Here is a 27,832-nt window from a genome sequence, read left to right as displayed (position 1 = left end):
TTCATAGTAGTCGGAAGATGAAACCAGCGAATACCACACGAAGACAGCGAAGAGCAACAATCGGCGCTTGTCCTGGCTGGTTGTTCTTCGCTGTCTTCGTGTGGTTTTCGCTGGTTTCATCTTCCGCATCGTTTCTTTCCCCCTACAGCGCCGCTCATCGGCCTCTCTCTCTCTCTTTCTCTTTTTTTCACTTGATTTATTGCAACGTGACAATGAGTGTAGGACCATTAAATACCTTACGGAGTCAAGTAGTTCTTTGATAGTGACCGTTTTGTACCATTTAAGGGGGGGGGGGGGTAGCAGCATCGCAGTGACATGCTCGTTGTGTGAGATCATTGACTGCAGACGCGCCACTTAGCGCCGGGGGTCTGTGTGCATTATGTTGGAGTGGCAATAGAGGGGGAGAGGTTGTCACTTAATAAAAACGGCGCGCAAGGTTCGTGTAGTGTCGCTGCTCTGCGTTGCCTAAGGCACAAAAGGCGCCGCCGACGTCACCGCCGTAAATCGATTCGATAATGTGCTCGGCAGGGCGGAGAGTACGCGGCGTCCCGGTGGCACTCTTCTGCGTCCTCTCGACGTTATCTACGAGCCTTCCTGTGATGAAAACGAGATACAGTAGACGTGCAGCGGAGGCATATGACGTGTATGGGTGGAGCAATGAACTCTAGTGGTGTATCGGGAAAGCTGCCGGAGCGGGGAGGCCGCGGGTTCCCATTTCGTCACATCTTTTTCGCTGAGATTGCTTCACTGAAATTGCTTTTGGGTGTGCTTGTGGGGTGCAGTCAGCATTTTGGTGTCAACTTGTTTGTTCATCGTGTGTTAGACCTCCCATAAAAACAGAGAGCGAGGAAACAAGTCGAGTATGCGGGAATCGAGGAGCTAGATTTTTGTTACGGTCTCGATGATTGTGCCACATTGGCCACAATGAGTGACTCTCTCTGTGTTTATGTGCGAACATCGACCAGTGGGGTGCTGTATGCAGTTCCTCTCTGCATCCTTCTTTCTAGGACGTATCGAACACTCTGAAACCTTATCAGCCCGTCTTTGTTAGTCGCTTGCGCGCGAGATTCACTGCGTACTTCATGACCGGTATGGACTCGATTAATTCCAAGCTACCAAAAAATGTTAAATCAATTTGTGCCGCATATTTATGTTTTGATTTTTTTCAGTCGCTCACGTCAGGAATCATTCCAGATGACTGGAAAACGAGGAAGGTCCTTCCTGTGTGCAAATCGGGTAACGGAGACTCACTCTTGAACTACCGGGCCCGTTTCATAACTTGTGTACCCTGTAAAATCATGGGAACACGTCATCTACCCTCAAATCATAAGTTTCTTGGACTTGTCTTCCTTCCTCCACAACATAGGCGTGCGCAGAGTTAGTTTCCCATCATGAGGGGGGGGGGGGGGGCAGGCAGGCAGGCGAAGGTTCATCGCAGCGCCCCCCTCCCTATTAAGTCAAAGTATGGGTAAGACTCCCCCCCCCCTCTTAGGTGATTAGGGAGGTCACCCCCCCCCCCCCCCCCTTGCCCCTCCCGTGCGCACGCCAATGGGCGGAAGGCCCGTTACGGTCAAAGACGTAGCCTTGTAGAGAAGTGGAGGTATGTCGAGGGAAAACAGCTGTGCCGGCAACCTTTTGCTTCGGCTATTGTTTCTATAGGACGTAGCCTACCAATCACTCGAACGTATTTAAATTTATTCAAGTACGTTGCTCCATACGTGTTCGGGTCGTTTCGACCGCGCGGATCGTGGCATGGCGCTCTAGTCGGTGCGTCCGTTCATTCCCTGGTATACACCCGAGTGCCCTGGTATCCAGTGCACGGGAAAAATCGTGTCCTTGTTCACGCAGACGACGCGCGTGGAGACGAAGTCGTTGAAGAGCAGAATTTTTTGTGAGTGTCCTTACAAGCACGAAACGCAGTAGTGGTGTTTAGCATCTGTGGGCAAACTGAGCGGTGGTCTCAGCATGTTTGCCATTGTAGAGGATAGCTAGCATACATACAGTACTGCCGTATAGAGGTGAGAACGACGTTCATCATGAGGTGGAGTTGCCCTTTCGGTTGCTTACTGTTCCTTTGGTCCTCCGATAGAGGCGACCACGTAAACTATCGCAGCTGCTGTGATTGCCATCGCCTACTTGCCGCTGTATTTCTCGTGGCAGGCTTCGCGTGGGCCTGCCTCTTTGCCGAGTGTTCGCGTCCCATGTTCTTCGGTGGAGGCTTTGGGTCCGCAATTTGTGCGTGCTCCAAAGGGGGACATATGCGCGGTGGCGCGGGAAGGTTAGAGGTGTTATGCCCGATTTTAGCAGCAGGTGACGCTCTGTGCATGTGCGGACTTGAGTCGCATGGCCTGCGTGAGCTCGTGCGTTGACATGAGGCCAAAGACGTCCTCGAAAGCGCTACAGATTTTGATTGCTGGGAGCGCCCTGCACTTTGGCAGCCCTGCGATAACTCTCCTGGCCCCGTTGTGGAGAAGCTTCAGAGCATAGGCATGCGCAGGGCTCCCAATAAGGGTGGGGGGCAAGGTTCATCGTAGCGCCCCCCCCCCCCCTCCTCCGATGGTCTAGTCCAGAGGACAGCAGAATTGAAAATGGATGATAGAATAGAAAATGAACTGATTACCTGTTCTCATAATGACCTGCCTTTGGTCCGTGGCTTTCCTGAAGTAAAGATAAGAAGTAAACAGTTCTTGGAACAGGGGCCATTTGGTCGACATTATTGTGAAATACCTGTCTGGTGATAACCCGCTCTTTAAACAATGATAGGACAGGTCCCAGTGAGTAAACGTTCATCGTGGAATAACTGATAGCGCAACAGACTTAGAATATGGACACTAGAAGAAACGGACACAGCGCTGAACTCATAATTAGACTTATTTTCGAAAGAGAGAACATGTATATATGGCAATGAGTCACCAGTAAACATATGGAGCCGACTTCGCGCCCCCCTCTTCGCTTATTAGGGGGAGGCGGCCGCCCTCTCTGCCCCCTCGTGCGCACGCCCATGCTTCACAACACGTAAAGGCCTCTCCTGCGAAACACAATTAGCGCTCTTTCTTTACGACTTGCACACTAGCCTTGGCTGTAACATGCAGACCGACGTAATATTTCTAGACTATGCGAAAGCTTTCGATAAAGTTCCTCACCGCCGCCTTTTTGCTAAAACTTTCACAGCTGTATTTGTACCCTCACATTTTTCAATGGATTGAACAGATTCTCACTAATCGTTCTCAGTTAGTCTTTGTTAATGCTCACCTATCTAACTCTCTCCCAGCCACATCAGGTGAATTCCCCTAGGATCTGTCCTGGTCCCCTTCTATTCCTTATATTTATTTATTTATTTATTTATTTATTTATTTATTTATTTATTTATTTATTAATTTATTTATTGCGCCCATAGCAGGGCAAAGAAAGGCCTCTACCATGTTCCGCCAATGAACCCGGTCCTGTGCTGTCTGCTGCCACGTTATACCCGCTCACTTCTTTATCTCATCTGCCCACCTAACTTTCTGTCTTCCCCTCGCGCGTTTGCCTTCTCTTGGAATCCAGTCAGTTACTCTTAATGACCGGCGGTTACCTTGCCTACGCGCTACATGCCCTGCCCATCTCAGTTTCTTCTTCTTCATTTCGACTAAGATGCCCTTAATACCCATTTGTTCCCTGACCCACTCTGCTCTCATCTTATCCCTTAAGGTTACACCTATCATTTTCCTTTCCATTGCTCGCTGCGTCGTCCTCAATTTAAGTTGAACCCTCTTTGTAAGTCTCCAGGTTTCTGCTCCGTAGGTGAGTACCTGTAAGATGCAGCTGTTATGTACCTTCGTCTTGAGTGATAGTGGTAAACTACCATTCATGTAAAATTACTTGCGTATAAATCACTAATTAGACAGAAAGTAGAATATGCATCTGCCATATGGAGCCCACATCAAGCGTATTTAATCAATGCATTAGAAGCAGTACAATGTCGTGCCGCTAGATTCATTCACTCAGCCTATTCATACGACATCAGTATTTCATCTTTGAAAGCAAAATCTGGACCGTCACCCTTTTCTTTGCATCGCCGCACTGCAAGTCTTGTGCTTTATCATAAACTCTTGCAATCTTCGCTCAATCAGCCACCTTATGTAACAGCGGCTGTGCGCACGCACCAGTCATCCATTTCGGGTTGCCCGCCCATTATCGCGCAATACTACTTTTTCTGCCTTGTTGTTGTTGTCAGACCGGGTCATTGTCACTATCGCTTCATCATCCGCCTTTCAAAACCGAATTATTTATAACCTTCAATACTGGAAAAATCTTCACTGCTTATTGTTAACCTAAACAAAACCTCACTTATTGCGTAATGCCCCCTCCCCTCCAAAAAAAAGGGGGAGGGGGCTTCAAGGTAATAAACTGAACCTGTTCTATCAACAGCTACTCTTTTAGTCCTCCCTTTTGTGAACAAATGTTTTCATCGTCGTCGGGCTGCAAATACCGTATTTGATATCAACTCCGCCGCGGTGGCTCAGTGGTCATGGCCCTCTGCTGATAAGCAGGAGGTCGTAAGTTCAACTTCCGGCTGCGGTGGCTCTATCTTTGAGGCTGACGGAACGCCAGGCAGCTCCAGTATTGGTAGCTCTAGATGCTCGTTAATCGGAAGGACTACCACACTTACTTTATACTATCAACTATTTCAGATGTGAGGATCAAACGAGTGTGTAGCGTCTTGTATACGTGTACATTATGCTTTATTATTTTTATTATTATTATTATTATTATTATTATTATTATTATTATTATTATTATTATTATTATTATTATTTGTGAATGTCTGTATTGTTTATTTTTGTTAGTTTTTTTTTTTTGCGTGCGCCTGCAGAAAGACCTTACGGTTGTCCCCGGGCACGTTAAATAAATTATTATTGTTATTATTATTATTATTATTATTATTATTATTATTATTATTATTATTATTATTATTATTATGTGGAATGCAGTGTGATTGCTCTACGCGCAGCTGTTCATTTTAAAAAGTTTTGTTTTTGGAGCATGTCACCGAGTGTTTCTCAAGTATCTTTGTAAACCTGGCTCCCTTTTTTTGTATTTTTGTCGAAAGCTCGCGGCAGCTCCACGCTGCCTATGTCTTGTGATCCTAGGGGCCGTTTACTTATTTAGAAGATGCAGTCTTGTCTAGTCTTGTCTTGTCTCCCCCACCTTATGGAAATAAGGACAGCGCAGTTCAATTCAATATTACACGTGTTAACGCGACACCTTGCCCGGTATGATGTCTGTATAGGGTCATTTTACAAAGCGGTTTAAAGCACTTGCGTGGCTGGCTCTGTGGTAGAATACTTGACTGCCACGATTCGGGCTCAAACGCAGATTTTAATTGCCTGCTTTGTATTACAGTCGCGTGAGTTTCTGTATCGCTCGCCGCGCTTTTCTCAGGGCCAGCGTCTAGTGAGGCACTTGAGGCTTGCGCCTTGATAACATTAAATAACCTGAAAACGATGTGTATATAGACCGAAACTTGTAGCTGCTTCATGCGGTGCCTACAGTAATGTCAAAAGCTACCCCCTGTTGCCACCAGCGCGATCAGCTGTTGTAATGAGTAACGGCCGAAAACAAGTGCGTTTTTGGGCGGCGCGTGACCTTTTATGGGCGTCTTACTTCGTCGCGTCTATAAAGATTGTATCGTAGTTGTTGTTTTTGCCAAATCTGCGACATAAATGTCAGCCCCCGTGGCGAGATTCCGAGCAACGGCAGCTTCTTGATTTATTTTATTTTTTATTTTTTTGACAGCGTGAGTTTTTATGTTGTCCGCCACCAGGGTCCGTTGCAGCTATCACACACAATGAGAAAAAAAATATATAGCACTAGTGGTGCCAAGCCTGAAGAGCGCAGCTGGGTGTCCTTGCTCGTTTCTGTTTATTTATTATTTTTTGCCTTTCTATCTGTCTGTTTGTGGTATCTTTATTGTATCTCTTTCTATCTTTGTTTCTCTGTATTTCTCTCTTTCTGTCTTGCTCTCTGTTTTTTCTATCTCTTTTTCGTGCATGTTTCTTTCTCTGTCTTTCTGTGTTTTTGTCTTTATTCCCTCTATTTCTCTCTTCCTCTTTCTTTTTATCGCGTTATTTCTCTGTCTATGTTATTGTCTTTTTATGTCTTCAGTCGCTTTATTACTCTCTATTTTTCTTTTGCTCTTTATTTCTATCGTTTTCCATCTTTGTTTTCTCATTTTCACGTGTTCGTTCTCGTTTGACATTCGCACCTCCTGTGCATGGTAGTGGGGCCTGCCCAATTCCTGTGGTGCATACTGTGGGAATTCAAGCGTCCGCACTAGTTGCGCGACGCCATTTTCCCTCGGAGAATTCTCGTGTCACTCTCCTCCCGACCGGACGAGCGGCAGCTGGTCATAAATCGCCGTCACTTCGCTGCCACTCCGCCCCTCAAAGGTTTAACACGGTGTCCCATTGGCCTAATTTCGGCGGGATTCGGGCCTTGCTCGCGCGCGCCCGAGAAGCGGGGGCGCGAGACGGGAGTTCGGAGAGACCACTTCGGGACCTCGGAGGGTGCGTGTGCGTTTTGGCCTCTCCGGCCGGCGGCGATCCCTTGTTCTTTGTTCTTCGTCGCCGGCCGGTGGTTACGTCGTCTCGGCGGGCCCTTCCGCGGTCTCAAAGTCCCGAGGCAGCGCCTCGGTATCGGTAGCTTGTGCACGAGCACAAGCTACCGATAGCTTAAACAGCTGCACTGTAAAGAGAATGAAGAGAGCGCGTGCCGGTTCATGATGGGGATAGTGGTGTTTTTTTTTTTTTTTTTTTTAACGACGGAGCACATGTTACCGACACAGGTTAAAGATTTTCGCTGTTAAAAAAAAAATAAAACACGCTTCGAGCCGAAATCGAACCGAGGCATTCTGCGTGGCGGTCAAGTGTTTTACCGCTTCGGAAAAACGCCCCATGCAAGCGTCGCATCAGACGAGAAGCCACTTTAGCAGATGTCATATTGCGCTGCAGGGGCGTATAATCGCACCAGGTGCCACAACATGTGAATTGCATAGCGACTGGTTGATTTGAAGCGCCCCACCCATTACAAAGGGCTCAGTCATAATTCATCATCAGCCACAGCAGCACTAAAGTGGGCAGCTACGTAGACGTACATATCGTCTTACGGACGCGTAGTGGGTACTTTGCTACTTTGCAAAATGATAATGAATCATGGCCTAGTGGGTGCTCCGCAATTGTGCTTGCAGTGAGGGCCCTAAGAGAATTTTAAGATGGCCTCTATGAAAGCCGCCCCTCCAGCTTACTCTGTGGCTGTGCCGCGCAGGCCTGGATTGTTATTGCATTCTCTGCACTGTAAGCAAAAAAAAGCCGAGATGGGAGTAAATGGACTTGTCCTCTAGCGCACGCCCCGATGGGGGTTTTATATACCCCGTCCAGGGGAGTAAAAAATTTACCCCCCTTAAGGACGGAGGTTTTGGATGGACTGACGGGAGTATTTGTTTACATCCATAGGGGAGCTTTTCCAGGTAAGTATGGGAGTAAATTTTTATAACCACCGAAAAAAAATGCTTTTCGCTGTCGCACCATGCACCAAAGAATCTTTAATTCAATTAGCATCGAAACACGCAAACTCGATCACACGTACACAAACATGCACACAATTAACATTCGCAAAGTAATACAACACTCACACTGACAACCGCTCGCCACCCGCGCTTCACAACCAAACTTTGGTCACCGAGTATATATAGGCACCACATCTTGACCTCCAATGTAGCTCGGATGGGACACTCCTTTTCCGCGTAATTATGCACCAAACATTCATGGCGTACGTGTATATTTGTGGTGGGCTTATAGATACTACTGAGGTACACCCGTCTTTTACTATAAACCCGCCTAACATTCAACGCCACGTATACCGCGTTGTTGCCGACGGCGTCGCTAGGCCTCTCGCAGGAGTACGGCACGGCTATACGACGAACGGCGGCTCGCGATCACAAAATGCTTGCTGCTGTGCAGTTTTCGTCGCCGTTATTTTACACACACAATAAAAAAAACAGGTGTCCGCTATCCGCGTTAAGCTACAGAGCGATGCACTTACGACGACCGAGACGGGTCGTAGTCGCGGTTCCTGTTGCTCGCAGTGCAGCGGCGGCCGCATGTTGGTTCAATCTATCTCGTATCGGCGCTCGCCTTCTCGCTATACGTTTGACAACGGTGGTTGCATGGCACAAAGAGACAATTTAAACTTAGTCATTCCAGCAGCTTTTATTTTCTCTGAAACATATTCTTTGCTTCACCGGTGGCCGGTGCGAGCTCGTATATAGAACTCGCCATGGCGACCGGTGTGGCTGTGCGAGTTCGCTACGCGCCGCCGGCTTGGTACCGACGACGTAGCGAAGCCTTCTTACCGCTTAGAAGTTGCAGCCGGTGAAACATCGGTTCGGTGACACTCCGAGAAGCAAGCGTTGCCGGTGGTCGGGGCGAGCGCGTCGCCGGCGCAGCTCTCACACCGGCCGCCGGCCGGCTTGATGCCGACGACGTAGCGAAGCCTACTTCTTACTGCTTCGAAGTTTTAGCCGGTGAAACTCCAGAAACAACCCGCTGACGATCGCAACAGCTTACTTTTGTTACCGATGAAATTATTCTTCGTAGTTCTTCGTAACTCGGCACGTTGAAGCGAGGTATTCGTGGCGTGTCGGAGGCTTGCACTCGTGTGCATGGGCATTGCCGCTTGACGGGAGAATAAACACAGGACAGCCAGCTCGATGTGTTCGCGGTCGGACGCTGGCGCGAGTTGAACTTGTCTCTGACCAGAACGGTTCAGTGGAGAAAATAGTCCTACACGTCTACACAAACCAACCGGCCGTTGCAAATCCTCGCTGCAAATCGTCGCTGCAAACAGATGCCCGTACACACACGCACATTCACACACGCACGCACATCACGACCAAAAATGGTTTCTAAAACTCCCATAGGGAGTTTCTGACCACGTGACACGCACGTCACGATCAAAAATACTTTTTAAACCTCCCATAGGGAGTTTCTAACCACGTGATCTAAAACTCCGTGGGGAGTTTAACAAGGTCATGTCGTTCATAAACTCCCTCATTAAGCAAGGGGCGTTTTACGACGACATGTGCAGACTTCACCCCGCTACCACGGAGTAAATGACTGGGGCATGGGGGTTTTAGGGGCTCATATGCTGGAAAAGCTCCCATCTCGGCTAATTTTCGTTTACAGTGTGGAGCAGCAAGATAATTCGTACGTTGCTTTCTTCCTCTTTCTCACACGCGTACGTACGTACAATACATGCACACATGCCTGTGGATTGACGCAGTCATTTGTAATAGCACTGTTATTCGCTTTGGAAACAGATATTGAATGCCTTATCGCCGTGAAGTCGGTGCTAAAAGAATAAAAATAACCAGCCACGGTGGTCTAATGGTTCTGGTGCTCGATTGTTGGCCCAAAGGTCGCGGGATCGAACCCCAGCCGCGGCGGCCGCATTTTCGATGGAGGTGAAAATGCCTGAGGCCCCTGTACATAGGAAGTGCACGTTAAAGAACCCCAGGTGGTCGAAACTTTCGGAGCCCCTCACCACGGCGTCCCTCATAATAAATTCGTGGTTTTGGGATGTTGAATCCCAACGATTATTATATACTATGAAAGAATAATAGTCACTTTGATATCGCAAGCACGTCATCATTTCTTTGCTACCGGCTTATTCTCTCACTCATTCACGGCGAGCAGTGAGTGAACAGCGCTGCGTGCGAACACCGTATGCGACAACAATACGTGTGCTCGTGTTTGAGAAGCCTGATGCGCTTTCCTCAGCCGTTTGAAAATGTCGTTGCCCTGCAGTGGCCGTGCTTGAAGGGCGTTGCGTTCACAAAAACAGCTGCGCGGGCCCTCCTACCGTGTCGTGCGCGCTGACTCGTGCGGCATCGACAGCTGAGTTCTGGATCACGCCGGTGTGCGTGTGCCTGCCCGATGTCTCCGTCAGAATCCGCGTGACGTTTCTGCTTTGTGTTGGGGGGTGATTCCCGTGTTATTTATCACGTTGAAATAAGGTCTGCGCTGTAGTAGTGTACGACCACTTGTACGCCTCGTCTCCTTCGTTTAATGTATCCCGCTGCCTTTTGAGCCGCAAGTGCTGGCTCTTCGAGCGAAAACTAAACTGTAGGACTGCACTAATGGACATCATAACAGGGCTATTTTCCACGCAAGATTCATCTCCCTGCTGATGTAGGGTGTTTTAGTTGTTACGGTAATGCAGTGATTCCACTCCTGCGCCAAAGTGCGCCAAAATGGATTTACTGCGTCATGCTGATAAAATCTACGTAATTTACACCAAACTGCGCCATAGTCTCGGGTTTGACGGTGTGTGTCACCGTTAATCGCGCCGCCGGCGCGTCGAAACATGTGCACGTTGACATTGGGGCCACCAAAGTCGCAGCCACGGACCAAGGATTATTGCGCAGACGAAACACTCACGCTGCGTTGCGATTCATGCACGCTGTTGACGCACCTTCTGTTGGGCAAGTCGGCTCGACGGCAAAACGCGCTCTCCCCAGAAGCTTCTAGGCCGATCGGTGGCGATCAAGTGTGGCGCCTATTCATCGGCTGTTCCAGAAACGCTGCTGGTAGCTCGTTTCAGGCGCTGCATGGCACGTAATTAAGACTATAATATTCAATAATCGGTCAGAAGGATCAATGCAATCGACTGAAAAGGGGAAGGAGGCTTTCGCCTTCTTAGAATGCATAAGGGACCGTGTCAGGCATTGTTTGTATGCCGTGGAGTTTATTAACTTAGAGGTTATACATTTCTGGCAGGAGTACTGTACTTCGATGACCACATGGTTGTACTTAGAGTGTTATTTCATAATATACAATTTTATTGATAGTATTATGTTTTATGTGCCTTTGTCTGAAAAAACAAAATAGCTCAGGAGGTTATTCCACAACATCCAATTGCATGAAGCGCTTATTCTTGAATAGTCGAGGGGAAATAATGAGTGCCCTGGAGAGCATTTTCTCCGTGGGATTTGCAACGAATTGAGATATTTATGTAGCTCATCACAAGAGCTCATAATACGTGTTCAGGTGTCTGAATCTAAATGCAACTTTCTTATCCAATGTACTCCAGAATGTGAAGTTAGCTGCTCCAGGTTTCTCCCAGAAATTACCTACTCCAAAGTGCTCCAAAAATGGAAATTTTGCTGCTCCAGAAATTGCTCCAAATCGGAAGCCCTCGGTAGCATCACTGGGTAATGCCGTACCGTTTGCGCTACGGTATTGTCGTTCTGTGTTAAATGTACAACTATTCGAAAACGTTCTTGTGCAAGTTGATCGATGCGTGCGATAACATGATGCCATAATTATAGTAGCTAATACAGGTCGTGCAGATTAGCGTAGCCAAGTACCGACCAGGACAGTACGGCACTTCCGTACTCGCCGTGCGGTAACCCGGCACTGTTAAAAGACCCTAATGTCGGGGCCGAGGCAAGCAGCGGGACTTCACCGTGCGAGGCGTGTGTAGAGTGAAGCATTGTTCTTCCACTACTGTATATAGGTAGCGCTTGTATAACAAAGGAGGCAGTTGTGTCTCGCCGGAGCGAAGCCGGGGTTGCTCGGCACCCGCCCAGCAATGTCGACTGGTCCACGCGAATGACCATGGACGTTCTGCTGGGACGCCGAGTGGCCACTCCGCTTCGAGAATTCAATGTTTTCGACGGAATGTAAACTTCTATTAGGTCGATCGGTTGGCACACATATCCGCGATTTCCATGTGGCGTGCACAGTGGCTCGAAGACCTGTAGCGCCTCCAAATGAGTTCCGACTATCCGAAAATTGAATGCCAAACTCTCGGTTTCGGCAGTCGCGGGATGCGCCTTCCATGGGACAGTTCTAGACGCTGACGAACGCTTCAAAGACGATGAAAGACGCCATGCCGATGCCGCCCGAAAACATTCTACGGAAGGCTGCAACCTACAGTAGAACTGCTTGCGTATCACTCCCTGAGACACTGGCGTAGCCTGGGGGAGGGGGGGGGAGGAGGTCGAACAAGCCCCCACCCCACCGCTCGGGGATTTTTCAAATTTTAAATGCATATATACACGCGCACACGAACATACATAAAGTGTGGTTGAACACCCCTCGAAAAAAATTTCTGGCTACGCCCCGGCATGGAGGAGCTTCTGCGTGGATTTTTTGCTCTGATATTCCTTTAAATGCGTGCACTTTGCTGCCGTTACCATGCGTCGACTTGCGCTCTTGCCGTTGCGCCAAGCACGCTCCGGGTCGTTGCAATGCGCGAAATGTGCGTCGCTTCATTTAGTGAAGCCAGGTTGGAGCTCGGCGGTGGCCGAGTTGCCAAGTGCTGTTTCGAAATATGCCGTGCCCGGGGCTCGCAGGGTGCCCGACGTCGGGTCGCCAAAAGTGAGTCAGCCTTCCCGCTCGCGGATTCTCCGTTGTCACTGCTGAACGCTGACAAGGGACCAGAGGAAAGGCATCACCATTCTGTCCGTGTGAAATACGCTGAGGCGATGTCGATCTCTCCAATGTTATTCACCGCGTGTTTACAGGAGGTTTTCAGGGCCCTAGATTGGGAAGAGTTAGGGATAAGAGTTAATGGAGAGTATCTCAGTAACCTACGATTCGCTGACGACATTGCATTGATGAGTAACGCGGGAGACGAATTGCAGCTCATGATTACTGAACTGGATACGGAAAGTAGAAGAGTAGGTCTGAAAATTAATATGCATAAAACTAAAGTAATGTGGAACAATCTTGGCAGAGAACATCGCTTTGCGATAGGTGGCGAGACACTGGAAGTTGTAAAGGAGTACGTCTACTTAGGACAGGTAGTAACCGCGGAGCCGAACCATGAGAGTGAAATAACTAGAAGAATAAGGATGGGTTGGGGCTCATTCGGCAAGCATTATCAAATCATGAATGGTAATCTACCACTATCCCTCAAGAGGAAGGTATATAACAGCTGCATCTTACCGGTACTTACCTACGGAGCAGAAACCTGGAGACTTACAAAGAGGGTTCAACTTAAATTGAGGACGACGCAGCGAGCGATGGAAAGGAAAATGATAGGTGTAACCTTAAGAGACAGGAAGAGAGCAGAGTGGGTCAGGGAACAAACGGGGGTTAAGGACATCATAGTTGAAATCAAGAAGAAGAAATGGATATGGGCCGGGCATGTAGCACGTCGGCAGGATAACCGGTGGTCATTAAGGGTAACTGACTGGATTCCAAGAGATGGCAAACGCGTGAGGGGGAGACAGAAAATTAGGTGGGTAGATGAGATTAAGAAGTTTGCAGGTATTACGTGGCAGCAGAAAGCACAGGACCGGGTTGATTGGCGGAACATGGGAGAGGCCTTTGCCCTGCAGTGGGCGTAGACAGGCTGATGATGATGATGATGATGACGTCGATGTGCACCGTACAGCTAGTGTAACACAAATGAAAATTGCCCTCCGCATTGGTTTACTAAATGTTCGTTCGAACCGAGCATGTATTTCTATGTAAACCTAAACTGCGCTTAGGACGAGACGCCAGAGTAGAAGCAGACTAACAACCTACCCCCGCCCCAGTTGTTAGTCTGCGTTCGTCCTAAGCGCAGTTTAAGTTTACATAGTATGTCTTACCAACTGGCCCCCCAACACACACTCCTCGTGTATTTCTGTTTTCATAAAATTGACACTTTAGGAGGGAGTAGGCAGGGTCGTAGGCAGAATTTTTTTTTTCGGGTGGGGGGGGGGGGGGGAGGGGGGGGGGCACCTCCTTGATCTGAATTGGGGGCTGGGCAGGCAGACGTGGTAGAGTGTCATTTTGGGCTCTGTATGCCATGGCAGAAAAAAAAAGTACGGTACAACTGTGTAAGGGTTATTAAAGAGGTAAGCTTGGCCTGTAGGTCGCAGGAGACGTTACAAATCTAGCGCCTTTCTGGCTGACACAGATGCTGCTCGCTTGTGAGAAGAAGCAGCTGCGCACTTTTCTCGTAACCCGAGTGTTGTCTCCGCGGCGCTCTTTTGTCAGTGGGACAAAGACTCATTTCATGTGCATTGTCTACGGACTTACTGCGTAGTGTTTACTAACAGAGGCATATACAGGGTGACCGCACACTGAGACGCTTGACATGTGGGGCTGCAGCGTGCATGCAGGCGCGCGTGGACACGTCGAACGTTGGCGTAGAGGAGCTCGAGGAAACGGCATGAACGCTTATCGTATTTTGAGGGCCACGGAATGCGGGTTAGTTATAAATGGCGTGATGCTTATCTCGGTGGGTTAGCGGAAACATTGCGGAAGAGCATTCTTCATGCATTTTGGAGTCTGTTTCCACATCCTGAAGAGCGCGGTAGGGAAACTTCCGGTCTCCGTCACGTATCGAAGAGTCACGTGACCTGGACAGAAACGTCACGTATTACCTCATTGGTAGAGCGGCACGTCGCTGTCGACTCTGGTTCTGACAGTAGTGACGGTGGCAAAATAGCACCGCGAAGCTAACTAGCCAACCAGTGACATAATACGCGACGTTTCTGATCAGGTCAAGTGGCTCCGCACTGTGAGGTGCAAATGCATTCTCCCAGCCCGGGATACTTACAGCAACGCCAGGCAAAACCTTTTCCTCTCATTCAAATTTTGCGGCGATGGTACGGCGTCATGCGTGACGTCTCTGCGCGACTCAAGTCGCGTGACTCCCTCATGTAACGGCGGCCGGAAGTTTAGCTACTGCGCTCTTTAGGGTGTGGAAACTCGCTTTTTTTGCGTGGCTAAGTGGCAAGTACATGAATAAACAAATTACGATAGACGTAATTAGGCTAGACGCGTCATGAACGTCGTTTGCCTCGTTTCGTCTGTCGTGTATGCAGCGATATTTCATTACGCCTATCATGTATGCAGCGATATTATGAACTAACCCAGCGAGAAATGCTAAGATTTTTCCTTCCAATGCATCGCCTACAAGGCTCTTCCTGTCTGTTACCTATCGCAGTACGCGAAACGCAGTACTACCGCAGAAGCAAGAAGCACTGAGCGCTGTGCTTCAGTGAACTTTCAGTTGGCGTCATTGTTGCGCAGTGTCCGCAGCTAAACGTTAAATCTTGCGTTGTGGAGGATATAAAACATCGCAAACACAAGGACACGGGAAGAGAGACGAACGAAACGAGCGCTTGTGTCGTTCGTTTCTCCTCTCGTGTCCTTGTGTTTGCGCTGTTTTGTACTTTCAACCATTAACCAAAATCCGACTAGCCCAATATGCAGTCATAATACTATATCTCACACCGTGACCACCCTACACGCCCAGTACCAGCGTTTTCCCAAGCCGACGAAGTAAGGCTCACGCGTTGATGTATTTTCCTTGAGCGATACAGTGGACTGGCAAGAGACCGGTTTCCTGGGGCTCTTGCTGCTGAATTCTAAATCAACTTGGGAAACTTTCTATTCTAACCATGTGCGCTCGCAGTTAAGTTTTCGAGTTGGCTTAATAAGCGCCTGAATTTATCATCGAGAACACCAGACGCGTTCGTTGAGTCACAGTTGACCTAATTCCATTTACCTGACTGGGCTTTGAAAGAAAAGATGACGGCAGACTTCGGATAAAGAAAACGCGGCTAGTACTCCGCGTCTCCGTCGAACCGCCCTGTGCCCGTTTCGAAAACGTCATACGAAATGCGCGACCTTCGAAGAAACCGGTGCCCACTAGCATGGCAGCCTCGGCTGGGGAAGTCTGTGCAGTGAATGTGGCGATGTGGGCGTGTTGGTATTTCATCTTGAAACGATCTTGTAGCGCGAACGAGGCAGTTAAAGGCTGCCGGCATACGTGCAACCAGAGAGTGAGTGAGTGCCCCCCCCCCCCCTCCTGTTTTTAAAATTTTTAGTTCGTGTGAATAACCAGGGTGGGTTTCTTTCCCCCTTATGCTATACAGATTTGTTATAAAAATCCTTTGACAGTCAGGCTCCTATCGTTTTCGCACACGAGCTCTACGTAGAGGTAGGAATACGTTGCCGCAGGTTAAGTGACATCGAAGTGACTGATTAACAATCTCGCTCATTATTTTCTTAATTGTTTACTTGAGGGCAGTTGCTTATATGACAAGATTGTAGGCCGTCACAATTGATGACATACTTTTTTTTTTAGAAATCGCTAATGCCGCAGGCAATTTGATGGTGATATCGAAACCGACATCGCTATTAAAATCTTGGCTGTCTGTGTGTGTTCTTCACATGGAGGAAGAAAAAATTAGGAGGGAGCATTACGACGCTGCCAGCCTTGGCAAGCGAACGCTTTTTGAAGCCAGTAGTGTCGGCCCAACACGTGACCTCTGAGGTACATCCTATTGGCCGATCAAGTTTGGCCAAGTACAGTCTAGCGCGATTTGAAGGTTATCGCGCGAGCGTCGACCGGCCTAGCGTCCCAGGGCCTAGCGGCATGTTTCGGAACACTGAGAACTTTCTCCCTCTTTTAAGCTCTCCCTTCGTTGCGATCAAGCGTATACTTCTTTGGCTCTCATCTCTGCGAACGATAACGAAATTGATGAGAAAGATTGGTAAAGCTGGTGCTTGGCACTGCGTCATTTAGACGACTTGCTAAGTTGCACAAAATATATCGCGTTGTCATTAAAGAAGAAAGAACTGAAAGTGCGCCTTCCTCAGACGGGAGTGAACGCAGCTTAAAGAACAGCAAAAACAGTGAGGGAAGCTTGCCTGTTCCCTCTCCTCGAAAGAGGATTCTGGGCCGTGGCGCTGTTGTAGTTCTTGGTCGGCGCTCGCGCGGGATAACCTTATAGTAATCGCGCTCGACTGCACATGCGTTGCCGCAGTTTCGCCCGCAGTGAACGCGTGCTTCGACGCGAGTGTCACGTGTTGTGCGGACACTCGTTTTCTGGCTTCAATTTTGTTCGAGACGCCCTCTCCTATTTCTTTCCTTCCTCAGTGGTCCTTTTCCTGTCTTCGTGCCTTAATATGTAACTTAGCAGAGCTTAATAGTATACGTTGTTGGGCTAGTTGGTTCATAATCTTCAAAATTGGCTAGCGCGAAAATCGACAAGGAGTGAGAAGGAACACTGATGTACAGGACAGGCGCTACAGGATAGCGCCTGTCCTGTACATCAGTGTTCCTTCTCAATCCTTGTCGATTTTCGCGCTAGCCAATTTTGAAGATTAGCAGAGCTTGTTCTTACTGGGCCAGTTGACGCCTTGATGTCGCTGCGACTCGCGAGCTTGTGCAAAGCGCAGATGCTGCTGTCGTGAGGAGGAAAGAAAGAAACACTCGTATCGGGAAATACCTGTCCAGAAAATGGCCATTGTTCTTTCCAAGCTGTCACGAACACGGCATTCTGTTCATATCGCGACCGATAATGTGCGGACCTGACTGTGTGTTTGTAAATAGGAAAAAAAAAGAGTAGGCGTTTTGTCAGCCAGTGAAGTTATTTGTTTAACACTGCCGTATTTACGTGCACAGAAATACCCAATAAAGTGGACGGGATGTGACCACCGCGGTAGCTCAATTGGTAGAGCATCGGACGCGTTATTGGAAGGGTTTAGGTTTTGTGCCTGCTGGCGGCAGGTTGTCTTTTCGTCCACTTTAATTTCTTTACACTTATGTCATAATTGCTACAACACAGTTATAGGGCTACAATTAATAACCCCTCTGCCTTCCTTAGCTTCGTTGTCTGTTGGTTTAATTATGTTCTCTCTAACATATATATATAGAAAACGGGCCCTTGACCATTTCCCCTTCTTTCGTTCGTTCCTCGTTTAACGAGCGACAAAGACGTTGCGCGGCGCCACAGCGAATCCATGTGGGTCGATGCATGGCGAAGTAATGCCGCTGAGGCTTTGGCGCGAACTATAAATCTTTCCCCGAAATTAACGAAAATAGTGTTTGAATTGAATGCTTTATCCGTTTGATTTAGCGTTTGAAGTTTCCCCTTAAACGTGCCCTGCAACACTTTTCCAAGTAACCATCCAGTGGCTTCGTTAAAGGAGTTTATTGCCTCACCAATCGACCGCCGCGAAAATCCGTCGAGTACGAGCAGAGTTAGAGATTTGTCGCACGCTGTGATTGCTTTCTCTCTTAATTCCAGGCCGCGTGCTGCGCTATAATGTTTGGTTCGCGTGTTCTCAGAAGCTTCGACTACCGATAGGCAGCGTTTTCTAACCACGCTGAAAAAGTGTTACAGGGCCCCTTTAGGGCCAATGAGGCTACACCTTAACGAACCGTTTTCTCATAGTATAGAAGTCCCGCGACGGGATGAATAACAGGCGAAATTGTGATAATATTGGTATTTCCTGTGATGTTATTGATTTATAAATCGCAGACAAGCTTGAGTGCGTTTCATTTCGGTGACGATCAGCCTATCTGCTACTCTCAGTGTTGTACTTGTCGGCAGCATTTGTGTTCCGCATGCCGATTCGTTATCTGCCCCTGCAGTGTCGCCTCGTGAGGAAACGTGTGCTTGAGGTCGTGATTGTGTCCTTTCTTATCTCCAGATAAGATTGTTCTACCCTTGTATTTCGTGTATTGCCGTGAAGCCACCAGAAAACGCTTCGCTTATGAGCAAAAAATGATTGTGACCTGCACTGCTCTTAACGGCTAAGCAGCACAATGAGATACACTCAAAGGCTCTGCAAATAGTGAGGGCGCTTTTTCTCTCGGATTGAGGTCTTGTGTTCGGTCCCGATCACGGTGGTCGTATTCCGATGGGAGCTTGAATAGAAAAATACCCGTGTAGCTTTTGGTGCACCTTAAAAGAACCCTGTTTGAACAAAATTAATATCAGTGGTGACAGTTTGGACAGGTTGGTATTGTAGCAGACACAGACGCAAAAAAGACACATACACACGTTGTTGTTTTTTTTGTTTCTTTTTCGGATGTGTATCCGATAACGGAATTTTAGAGCAATAGCTCCAATGACGGTCGCCAATGTGTCGTCTATACGTAGCTGTCAGGTCAAGTAGTACTTTTTATGAATGCCATCGTAAATTCACTATACAGTACCGAACTACTACTCGCTCAGTTTATATATTTTTTTCAATTGTCGCGTACGACTGCGAGTATACTTGAAGGGCATCGCACTGGGAGGTAGCTTATCCCGCATTAAGTTCCACGAAGACGGGCTGTGATAAGTCTTGACGTTTTATCAGCGACGCGACGGAAGGCAGCCTGATGGACTGCTTCCCCGAAGTCGCATATCGTTTGAGTTTCTTCGAAACTGGTCTTTATTTATTTACTTGTTTGTTTATTTTTCGCGGGCTCAGTTTGAACCGCACTAGCTCGCGTGTGCGCTCTGTCGCAACGCTCACTGCGGTATCTGGGGCAAGGCCGACTTCTCCGGCACCGGCGAGTGCGGTGGCGCCACCTGTCCTCATGGTGGGTACGCACTGCGCTCTCCCCCCATCCCCCAGAATATTTAGTTGTGCGCGCACACAACTAGACCTCTCCTCCATACCTACGCCTCTCTACGTGTGATCGGTATTTGTACAAAACGGGTTGCGTCTTCAGCGAAGCTACGTATTACAATATATTCCCCCGTGACGTGCCGTTAATACAATATTTTTTTTTTCTTGAAGGGGGCTCAGGGATGGGTCATTATATTGATTGTGTTAGCGGGAACCCTGCATGCAGATGTAAGGCTGCTGCTGTTGTCGCTGTTGCTTCGCCGGTGACGTTTCATTTCCGTGGAACTGTCTCGTATGACAACAGCAATGCGGGCGCTTTGGCAGGTGACTCGAGCGCATCTGTGTGCGCATAGTCGCCCTCTCGCGCAGCTTGTAGCCATCAGGCCACCTGTTTTGAAGGCGGCGGACACAGGCCATTCACGCGCACTGACAACCTCTAGCACGCACTACTTGCAGTCTCCTCTTTTGCTGGAGCAGCAGAGACAAAAGCTGAAGGCAGTCTATTCTGAAATAGTCTGCACGAGACGTCTACCGAAAAGCTAGGTTAAAAAAAGAACATTGAAATGAAAAAGATACAAGCACGCTCCGAGCGATGTGGTGCAGCCTTCGATTTTTCTGATAACAATAATAACTACGGGTGTTTTACGTGCCAAAACCAGGATATGATTATGAGGCACGCGGTAGTGGAGGCATTCGGATTAAATTTCACTACCTAAGGTTAAACAACGTGCACAGAAATGCGGCCGCCGTGGCTGGGAATCGAGCCCTCGAGCTTAGCAGCGCGACACTTGGATTTATCGAAACACCGCCGTGCGGTGACACAGGTTGTGGTAGGGGGCTTAATTTGTGACGATTTTCTTTAAGGTCGTGTCGAATCCGAAGACTTGGAACGCATCCAGCTTGTTAACGATGTCTGCTCTTGGTGAATGGAACTGATTCACGAAACTAAGTTCTGACTTTACACGTGGTCGTTATGCTTACTAGAACTAACAAACCGAGGGAAATTCAGGAATTTGAAGCCCCGACAAGAGCAGCCTCTGAAGTTTTCGTATCACTGACTCGTGCATGTCTTGCAGCTCGGCCATATAAATTCATGACAGTACAAACGAATACAAAGTCATACACGTCAGTGCTGATAATTTTGTGTTCTTTATGATCAGTAAAACTCTGCCTGTTGAGGGCAACAGCCGCAAACTGACAGTTGTGAAAATACGTTCAGCGAATTTTTGAGCGCATCACAGAAGCGAGAAAAAGGGCACGCCAGGCCTGCTCAGCGCGACTGCATCTGGCCGCTTGTAAGTGGACACGTAGACTAATTGTGTGTCCCGCCCGCACAAACACAATAATATTACTATGTCCACGTATGAGCTGTATCTTAGTAGCCGTGCGCAGGGTTCTACATTAGGGGGAGCCAAGGTTCGCTGTAGCCCGGCTTTCCGATGGGTCAAGGTGGGAAGCAAACAGTTCGTGGAATGCCACCCTCGGCAGCTGCCATTATCGCCAGAAAGCTGTGTGCTCACAACCGAGCGCTTTAAATATGACGCGACAGGTCTGAAGAAGTGAGAGTATGGGGCTCCAGTTAAAAAAAAAAACAGTTGGAACCAATGGAAAATTTCCACCTGGTTCCAGTTGGTTCCGTTTGTGAATTAGTACACAATTGGGCCATTTGGACCAATTGGGCCAATTGGCTGTATTCCAATTGGGCCGATTGGTTGTACTCCAATTGGTTCAAATGGTGCAGTCAGCACATAGCCATTTGGGTCAATTGGTTGTATTCCAGTTGGTTCAAGTGGCGCATGCCCAGGTGAAATTCTAGGATTAATTATAAAGTAGAATTCAAATTGGCCAGAACTTGCACGGATCTCAGCTGGCTGCTATCGCATGTAACCTAGTTGGTTCCTATTTGATTGGCTCAGGACCTGCTGGTCCAGGCAACTGCACAAGCCAAGGCAGCATGGTGGAGAAACTGAGAATTTATTTGAACACTTGCAGCAGGTTTTCTTATTATTGGAAGATATCCTTAGATGAGCAGTGTGCTTGCGCGTATCCTTGTGCACCATCTGAAAGAAATTAAGGCAATAATGACTCATCAAACGTACAGCAAACGTATAGTTTTACCAAATAACATGCGTGGCATGAGCCCATTCGCGTTTAGCAGTACAACGTTAAAATGGACCTTAATTAGCCCAGTCTGACAAGCACTCGCACAGTTTATGCTGTAGGAAAACTATGTAGCGATTATTAACGTTCGCCGTCGCGGCGGTCCATCATTCAAAGTGTTCGGCAAGCTGACCCGAAAGAAACGAGTTCGATCCTGCCCGCAGCGGTCGCATTTCTATGGAGGCGAAATGCGACCCTTACGGCAACCGATAATTTTTCATTCAATACTACTTTGACTAATCGCTAGCGCTTTCTACAAAAACGCATGTGCGCCATAGGGCATAGGCATTACACAAAAGGACGCTTACATAAACCGGCATGTAGTGTACTTCGCGCACTTCATCGCATACTGCAGCAAGGTACAATGACACCACACAAATACTCAGGACAAACGTTCGCTTACACTCAAAATATGTAGGTGCAATACTTACATAGAAGGTTCAGAGCTGAGGAAATCGGTGATCCTCGATCGACGCTGACGAAGCGATCACCGCATGGTACAACCAATACAACACCAAAAACCGCTGGAACATGCTGATGTTGACTTGTAACTCTTTCCACAGATAGAAGCGACTAAAAATAAATGTCTCATCTTAATGTCACCAGGGTTCCCCTAGTAAACACGCTGCACTTCGGAACATGCCGCACGTACACATGGAAAGAGAGCACCACGACTAGCCGCTATGTCCGAAACTATCAAAACTACGGGTCATAATAATATTTTACCGCCGCGTGTAATGCTCTTAACTGTAAATAAAAAATGCAGCTTACTTTTTAATGTAATATTCATATTATAAAGTACGTTATTTTGTAGCATTTGTATGGGAAAACATCAAGAAATGATGCGAGACTACTGCTACTGAGATGCCACTATTGCTGCTGTCAACCGGTAATACGGCGTTTGTCGTGGCGGTGCAAAGTTCACTGCGCTCCGATCGTGGCAGATAATGACGAATGTTGACGAAAAAAATCCCTCTTCTCGTAGGGACGTAACCGTTATGCGTTAAACATTAGCTAGTTGTGAAACGGCTCAGTATGACCAAACGGCTAGTAGATTTCGTGTCGGTCGTGCGCAGATCTACGGGAAACGTCGAATAAAAGTTCGCTTTGTTCCAACAAAATTTTTGCAACACATTCATACGGGGTATATATCACTGCTGTAAAATGGGCATCTTTTCTTCACACCATTTGAATTAATGCAACCAATTGGTGCTTGGCCTAACACGTGTATATATAAATAAGCGCTTACTTCAACACTTCGCAAGTAAACGAAGTCGAAGCACTTGATAACTCAAATTCCTTGATCGAATTGTGCACGCAAATTTCCAATGGAACCGCCTGGACCATCTGAAAACGAGTGTTTCCATTTGGCAAAAATGCCAGTTGATCCAAATGGCCCCATTGGGGATTCCATTTGGCCCAATTGGAAGTGAGCTTCCGAATGGTTCAAGTGAGCTATCACTTCAACCATTTGGTCATTTCAGTTGTTCCAAATGGTCCATTTAGAGATCCCATTTGGCCCAATCGGAAGTGAGCGTATCTTCTTGAACCATTAGGAAATTCCAAATGGTCCTGTTGGGATACCATTTTGCCCAATTGGAAATCGCTATTACTATTTGGACCCATTGATATTTCCAAATGGTTCCAATTGTTTTTTTTTTTTTGTTTCTTTTTCTTTTTTTTTCAACTGGGGCAGACCCCCCTTTGGATGATCAATGTGTGCGGCCTGACTCCCTCCCGTGTGCGCACGCAACGGAACTCACGGAAACGTTAATGCTTGTATAGCTCGTTAGGCTGGTGTTTTTAATTAGGCTATATATGTGCAATATATTGTTAATCTTTCACTAGTTGGAGCGCGAATGATATGTAATCATCGTCTGCCACCCGTTTGTTTGCCCTGCAGGTGTGTCGTTATCGTTTGCGCTACCACAGCGCATCGGAATGTCGTTTCTTTTTTGTCTGACAAGTAGCTCATGTCAATCTGAGCGTGTACAAATGCCACAAATGACTCTTACAAGCGTCAGTGTTTTCTATGAAACAGTGGAATCGCAGGCGGCGCGGCTCTTCAGACGCGTGGCGTCACCGCGTGTTTCTTTTCATTACTAACGTAATATCGCGGTATCGCTACGACTGAGGCTCGAGTGGGGCTCGTTGCTGGGCGAGTTGCCTGACATCTGGGGAATTCATCGTAGCGCAAGCGAGAAACAAAGAGTTGAGGATGAGAGTAGGTACTGCGCAAGTGTAGTCTGTTGACTCCGCAATTAGAATAAACAGCTAAAGATTAGCGCCCGTCCTTCCGTCTCCTTTCTTTCTAAACTCCTTGTTTCTTGGTAGCGCTACAGTGGACAGAAGCTCGTGTTCCTCCAGCGTGGACCGAAGCACTTGGTTTTGCAGTTGTGCACTCGCCGCTGCCTTATTTTCCCTGACATTTCGCAAGTTCGCATTCGTTTGAAATTGATGCGTAATCAGCGCTGCTCTGCGACAATTTGGCATGTTTTAGCTTGTGTGATTCATCCGGGAGACGGATGAGCACGTGAACGTCACACTGACGGGCGCGTGTTGTAGTTTTTGCGCGAAATTTGAAACATGAAACTCTTCCTCTTCTAGTAGTTATCCTGTAATGGCGAAATTCATGACAGTAATGTTTTGAAAGAAAAACTTTTGTTCTAAACTTATTTATTGTTTCACTTTAGTGTCCCGTTAAGCTTTATATGCTCTCCGTCGGCAAAGCAGACACGCGGTGGCGCTAAGTGCTTTATGATGCGAAGAAAAGTTAATAATCGTTTTTAGAAATCCGAGGCCGCATAACGGATCAAATCGCGAAATCTCTCACTGCATACTTCCGCTACAGCCGTTGCTGGATTCGACGCAGTGATTGAGAGCCATTGGAGATAGCGGAGTATGGCATTTGCCATCCCCGGCTACGCCACTGTGTTTCGGGCCGTGGAGGCTTTGGCCATTGACGCGCTCGTTGCGTTGAAAACCGACTACGCGAAATTTTGCACGGCATGCGCCACGCCGAAAATTCCTTGTATGCTACTTTCTACGTGATTATAGAGGTTTAGGTGCATCATAGGCGCTGCATGTGGCGGACTGAGCGACTTGCTTTCAGAAGGCACGTCCTCAAAGTTGGGAGCGAGTGGTGTTGCCTAGGCCGGTGGCTGAGCCGCTTGCGTCGCAAGCGCGCGCTGGACGTGGGCCAAGACGAAAGTTAATGGTGTCCGTGGCGGCGCCCGCCTCCTCTTCGAGTCGGCTTCTCCCCAGACGTGGGGGGCGGGAGTGGGTATTGCGCCGCCGAAGTCGTTAGTGTCATCGTTGGCGACGCCGCTGGTGAAGCAATCCGAGATTCTCCGAAGATCTCGCCGGAATATCGGCGACGGGAAGGGCCGGTGTGGTGGACCGCACTGCTCACGTCATTGCGTCAGAAGTGGTCGAAGGAACGTCCATTTATGTGAAGAAAAATAAAACATGCTCTTACTCACGCCCATAAACTGGGGGAATCCTATAATTTTATGCAGCATTGTACCAGTTAGAATGGTGGATGGTACACTCATGAAGTTTAGTAGAGCCCCAGTATATTGGTTAGTAATGCTTTCTTACGCAGCTTTTGCCGCTGCCCCCTCCCCCCCCTCCCCATCGGGGGGAGGGGGGGGTCAAGCCGGACTACCGTAAAATTCCGAGCAAGCGCCCCCCCCCCCCCTCCTCTTCCGCCGCTCCCCGACAACGCGCCCAGGCAACAGTGGCCTGCCACATCCAGTTGACAAAAAAAAAGTTTTTTTTTTTTGCACTGCAGCCCGATTGCTCCACGCCATTTGTTGCTTTGTGTTTGCGGTGAGAGGTCAGTTATGCCTATGCAGTCCTACATAGTGGCGAAGAAAATCGAGATTATTCGATGGCATCGAGAAAACGGAAAGAACGTGCACCAGACGTCTCGACATTTCAAGCTCGACCGGAAGCGGATACGGGAATGGGAGAAGAATTTCGATAATTTTCTGCAGCTAAACTACGAGAAGGCAAAACTTCGACGGAAGCTCAGTAACGGTGCACCAGTGTTCAGCGAACACGTGGACGATGCGCTCTTCGAGTACCTTGAGCGCGAAAGAAGTGCAGGACGTGCCGTCAGCAACTGGATTCTTTCCAAAGAGGCCGTGAAAATTGCCAACAGCATGCAGCTGGGAAAGTTTGTAGCCTCCAGCCATTACATAAATCGCTGGAAACAGCGGTTCGGCATTAAAAACGCCCGAGGAACTGTTACAGTACTGTTAATACTATTTGAAAACAGCATTATCTCAATATGGTCGAAAATGCACCGAAGTTCCCCTTCAGTACAACAAAACATGTATTGTTCGCTTGAATTTTGGAAAAGGTTTGCGGTTTCTAGCTTTCTCAACTACGTTAGGGCATGTATTGGACAAACACATAGCTTCATGTTCGATAGGCTACTGATTCTGTTACATTGAAAAGGCCCAAAATACCATTATCTGAAATATAATTTGATTGCTCTGGCTTACAGACTGGCAAAACGTATGCGCAGCCAACTGAGACTGCCAGCATTTAATTCGAAATGTCCTCCATATTTGTGAGACAAGGTATTTGTGACAGTCCTGTGAAAGGATGGCATTTTATGTTTGCAACAGTGGTATGTTCATGTTTGTGCTAAATATGATTGACTATAGTACCATGCAGTGCAATAGGAAATATATACCTTGGAATATCTTGCATTAGTTAAATATATGTCGCTTTTCTTTTTATGTGCAGTGTCGAGACTTTGTAAAAGCGGGTGCATACAAGGGTTTAACCCCTGCCGATGTCGTCGCAGCATCTGACATCACGTTCTGCTGTGTATCGAATTCTCATGCAGCCAAGGAGGTAAACAAGTTTTTGTATTTTTTTCTCTTGTGCTTTTTTAATGTCTTTCAACTGGCACGTTGTACACATTATGCAAAATGAGTCGGTAATGCATCTATACCTATGGAAAATATTTTTTCTCTCTTTATGGTCACTCTAAAGGTTTTTGGATATGCAGTAACAAAAATTGATCATGGAAGGTCGCACTTGGCTAAACGTTTTGATTCTCAAAGGTTTAACAAAACCCAATTCTGTGGTATTTTTTCTAGCATAAAATGCTTGCCATTCTGCGCACATTCACAAAGTTTGATGCATTGAAATGCCAAAGCAACAAAGCTGGTTAGACCAAGAAGTGTAAAGAAGAAAGTCACAAGAATACCGTTGTATCCAAAGCGTATCAAACTTTATTATCTCATTGCTACCATGACCCATTACTTTGCCAAGAGTAACTACCGTAAAATCCAGAGCAAGCACCCCCTCCCACCATTCATTCACTGTGCTCGGAATTTTACGGTAATATAAGTGGGTCACAATATAAGTGATAACCATTGCAAATCTGTTCTGTTGCTCTCCAGATGGTGTTCGGAAATTGTGGTGTTTTGCATGAGATTAAAGACAACAAGGGCTATGTAGAGATGACGTCCATAGACCCTGACACATCGCAGGACATATCAGAGGTAAGTGCTGTCTGAATATCAAATGCAGTGTTAGATACTAGTTTAACCAGATTAATTCTAGTCGCTTTACCTGGTGCACATTTGTTTTATTAGTCTAACCTCTTAAACATGTATCTATATGTTGTGTACAACAAGCAACTCCATATGTTTTGCTTTAAATCGACCCTATGAACACCTTATGCACGTGCTTGCATTTCTTTTTTGAAGGTGTACATACTTTAGCTAAGTACCCAATCTGTAGCTTTAGGGCAATACACAAACCTGCGTAGCTGCACACTTTGTGGGTGCTGTGGCTGACGATGAATCATGGCAGAGTCCTTTATAATGGGTGCGAAGCTTAACACCACTCACACACTACGCATTTCGCATGTTTTTAGGCCTGGTGTGACTCTGCACTTCTGCCTTGCGATATAACGTCTGTCAATGTGACTCCTCCCCGACGTGATGCCTGTATAGGGTCTTTTTCCAAAGCAGTTTGAAGCACTGGTGTGGCTCTGTGGTAGAACACTTGACTGCTATGTAAAGTGCCTGGGTTTGATTCCAGCTCGAACCCTCTTTTTTTTTAAGTTCGCGTGTCGGAGGTCATGTTAGGTTCTGTGCATTTTTGAAGGCCAGCTTTGATGAGGTACTAAGGCTTTCACCTTAATACTTTATAGATACCGAGATTTGGAGACTTCACAGTTTCTTCCAGAGTCACTTTGCCGTATTTAGCTTAATTGAATGGGTATATAGATATTGGGCAATAAGTTC

General features: G+C 47.5%; 1 protein-coding gene across 1 annotated transcript in view; it reads left to right on the top strand.

The window, feature by feature from the left end:
- The window catches only part of LOC119382494 (putative oxidoreductase GLYR1 homolog), a 154,455-nt gene that overhangs the window by 94,334 nt on the left and 32,289 nt on the right, over positions 1-27,832 (top strand). The window contains 2 exon segments of the mRNA XM_037650205.2: positions 26,316-26,426; positions 26,981-27,082. Of these exon segments, the coding sequence (XP_037506133.1) occupies positions 26,316-26,426; positions 26,981-27,082 (213 nt within the window).

Source organism: Rhipicephalus sanguineus, chromosome 2, assembly GCF_013339695.2.
Source record: "Rhipicephalus sanguineus isolate Rsan-2018 chromosome 2, BIME_Rsan_1.4, whole genome shotgun sequence".
Taxonomy (NCBI): Eukaryota; Metazoa; Arthropoda; class Arachnida; order Ixodida; family Ixodidae; genus Rhipicephalus; species Rhipicephalus sanguineus.
This window is presented reverse-complemented; position numbering and strand designations above follow the sequence as displayed.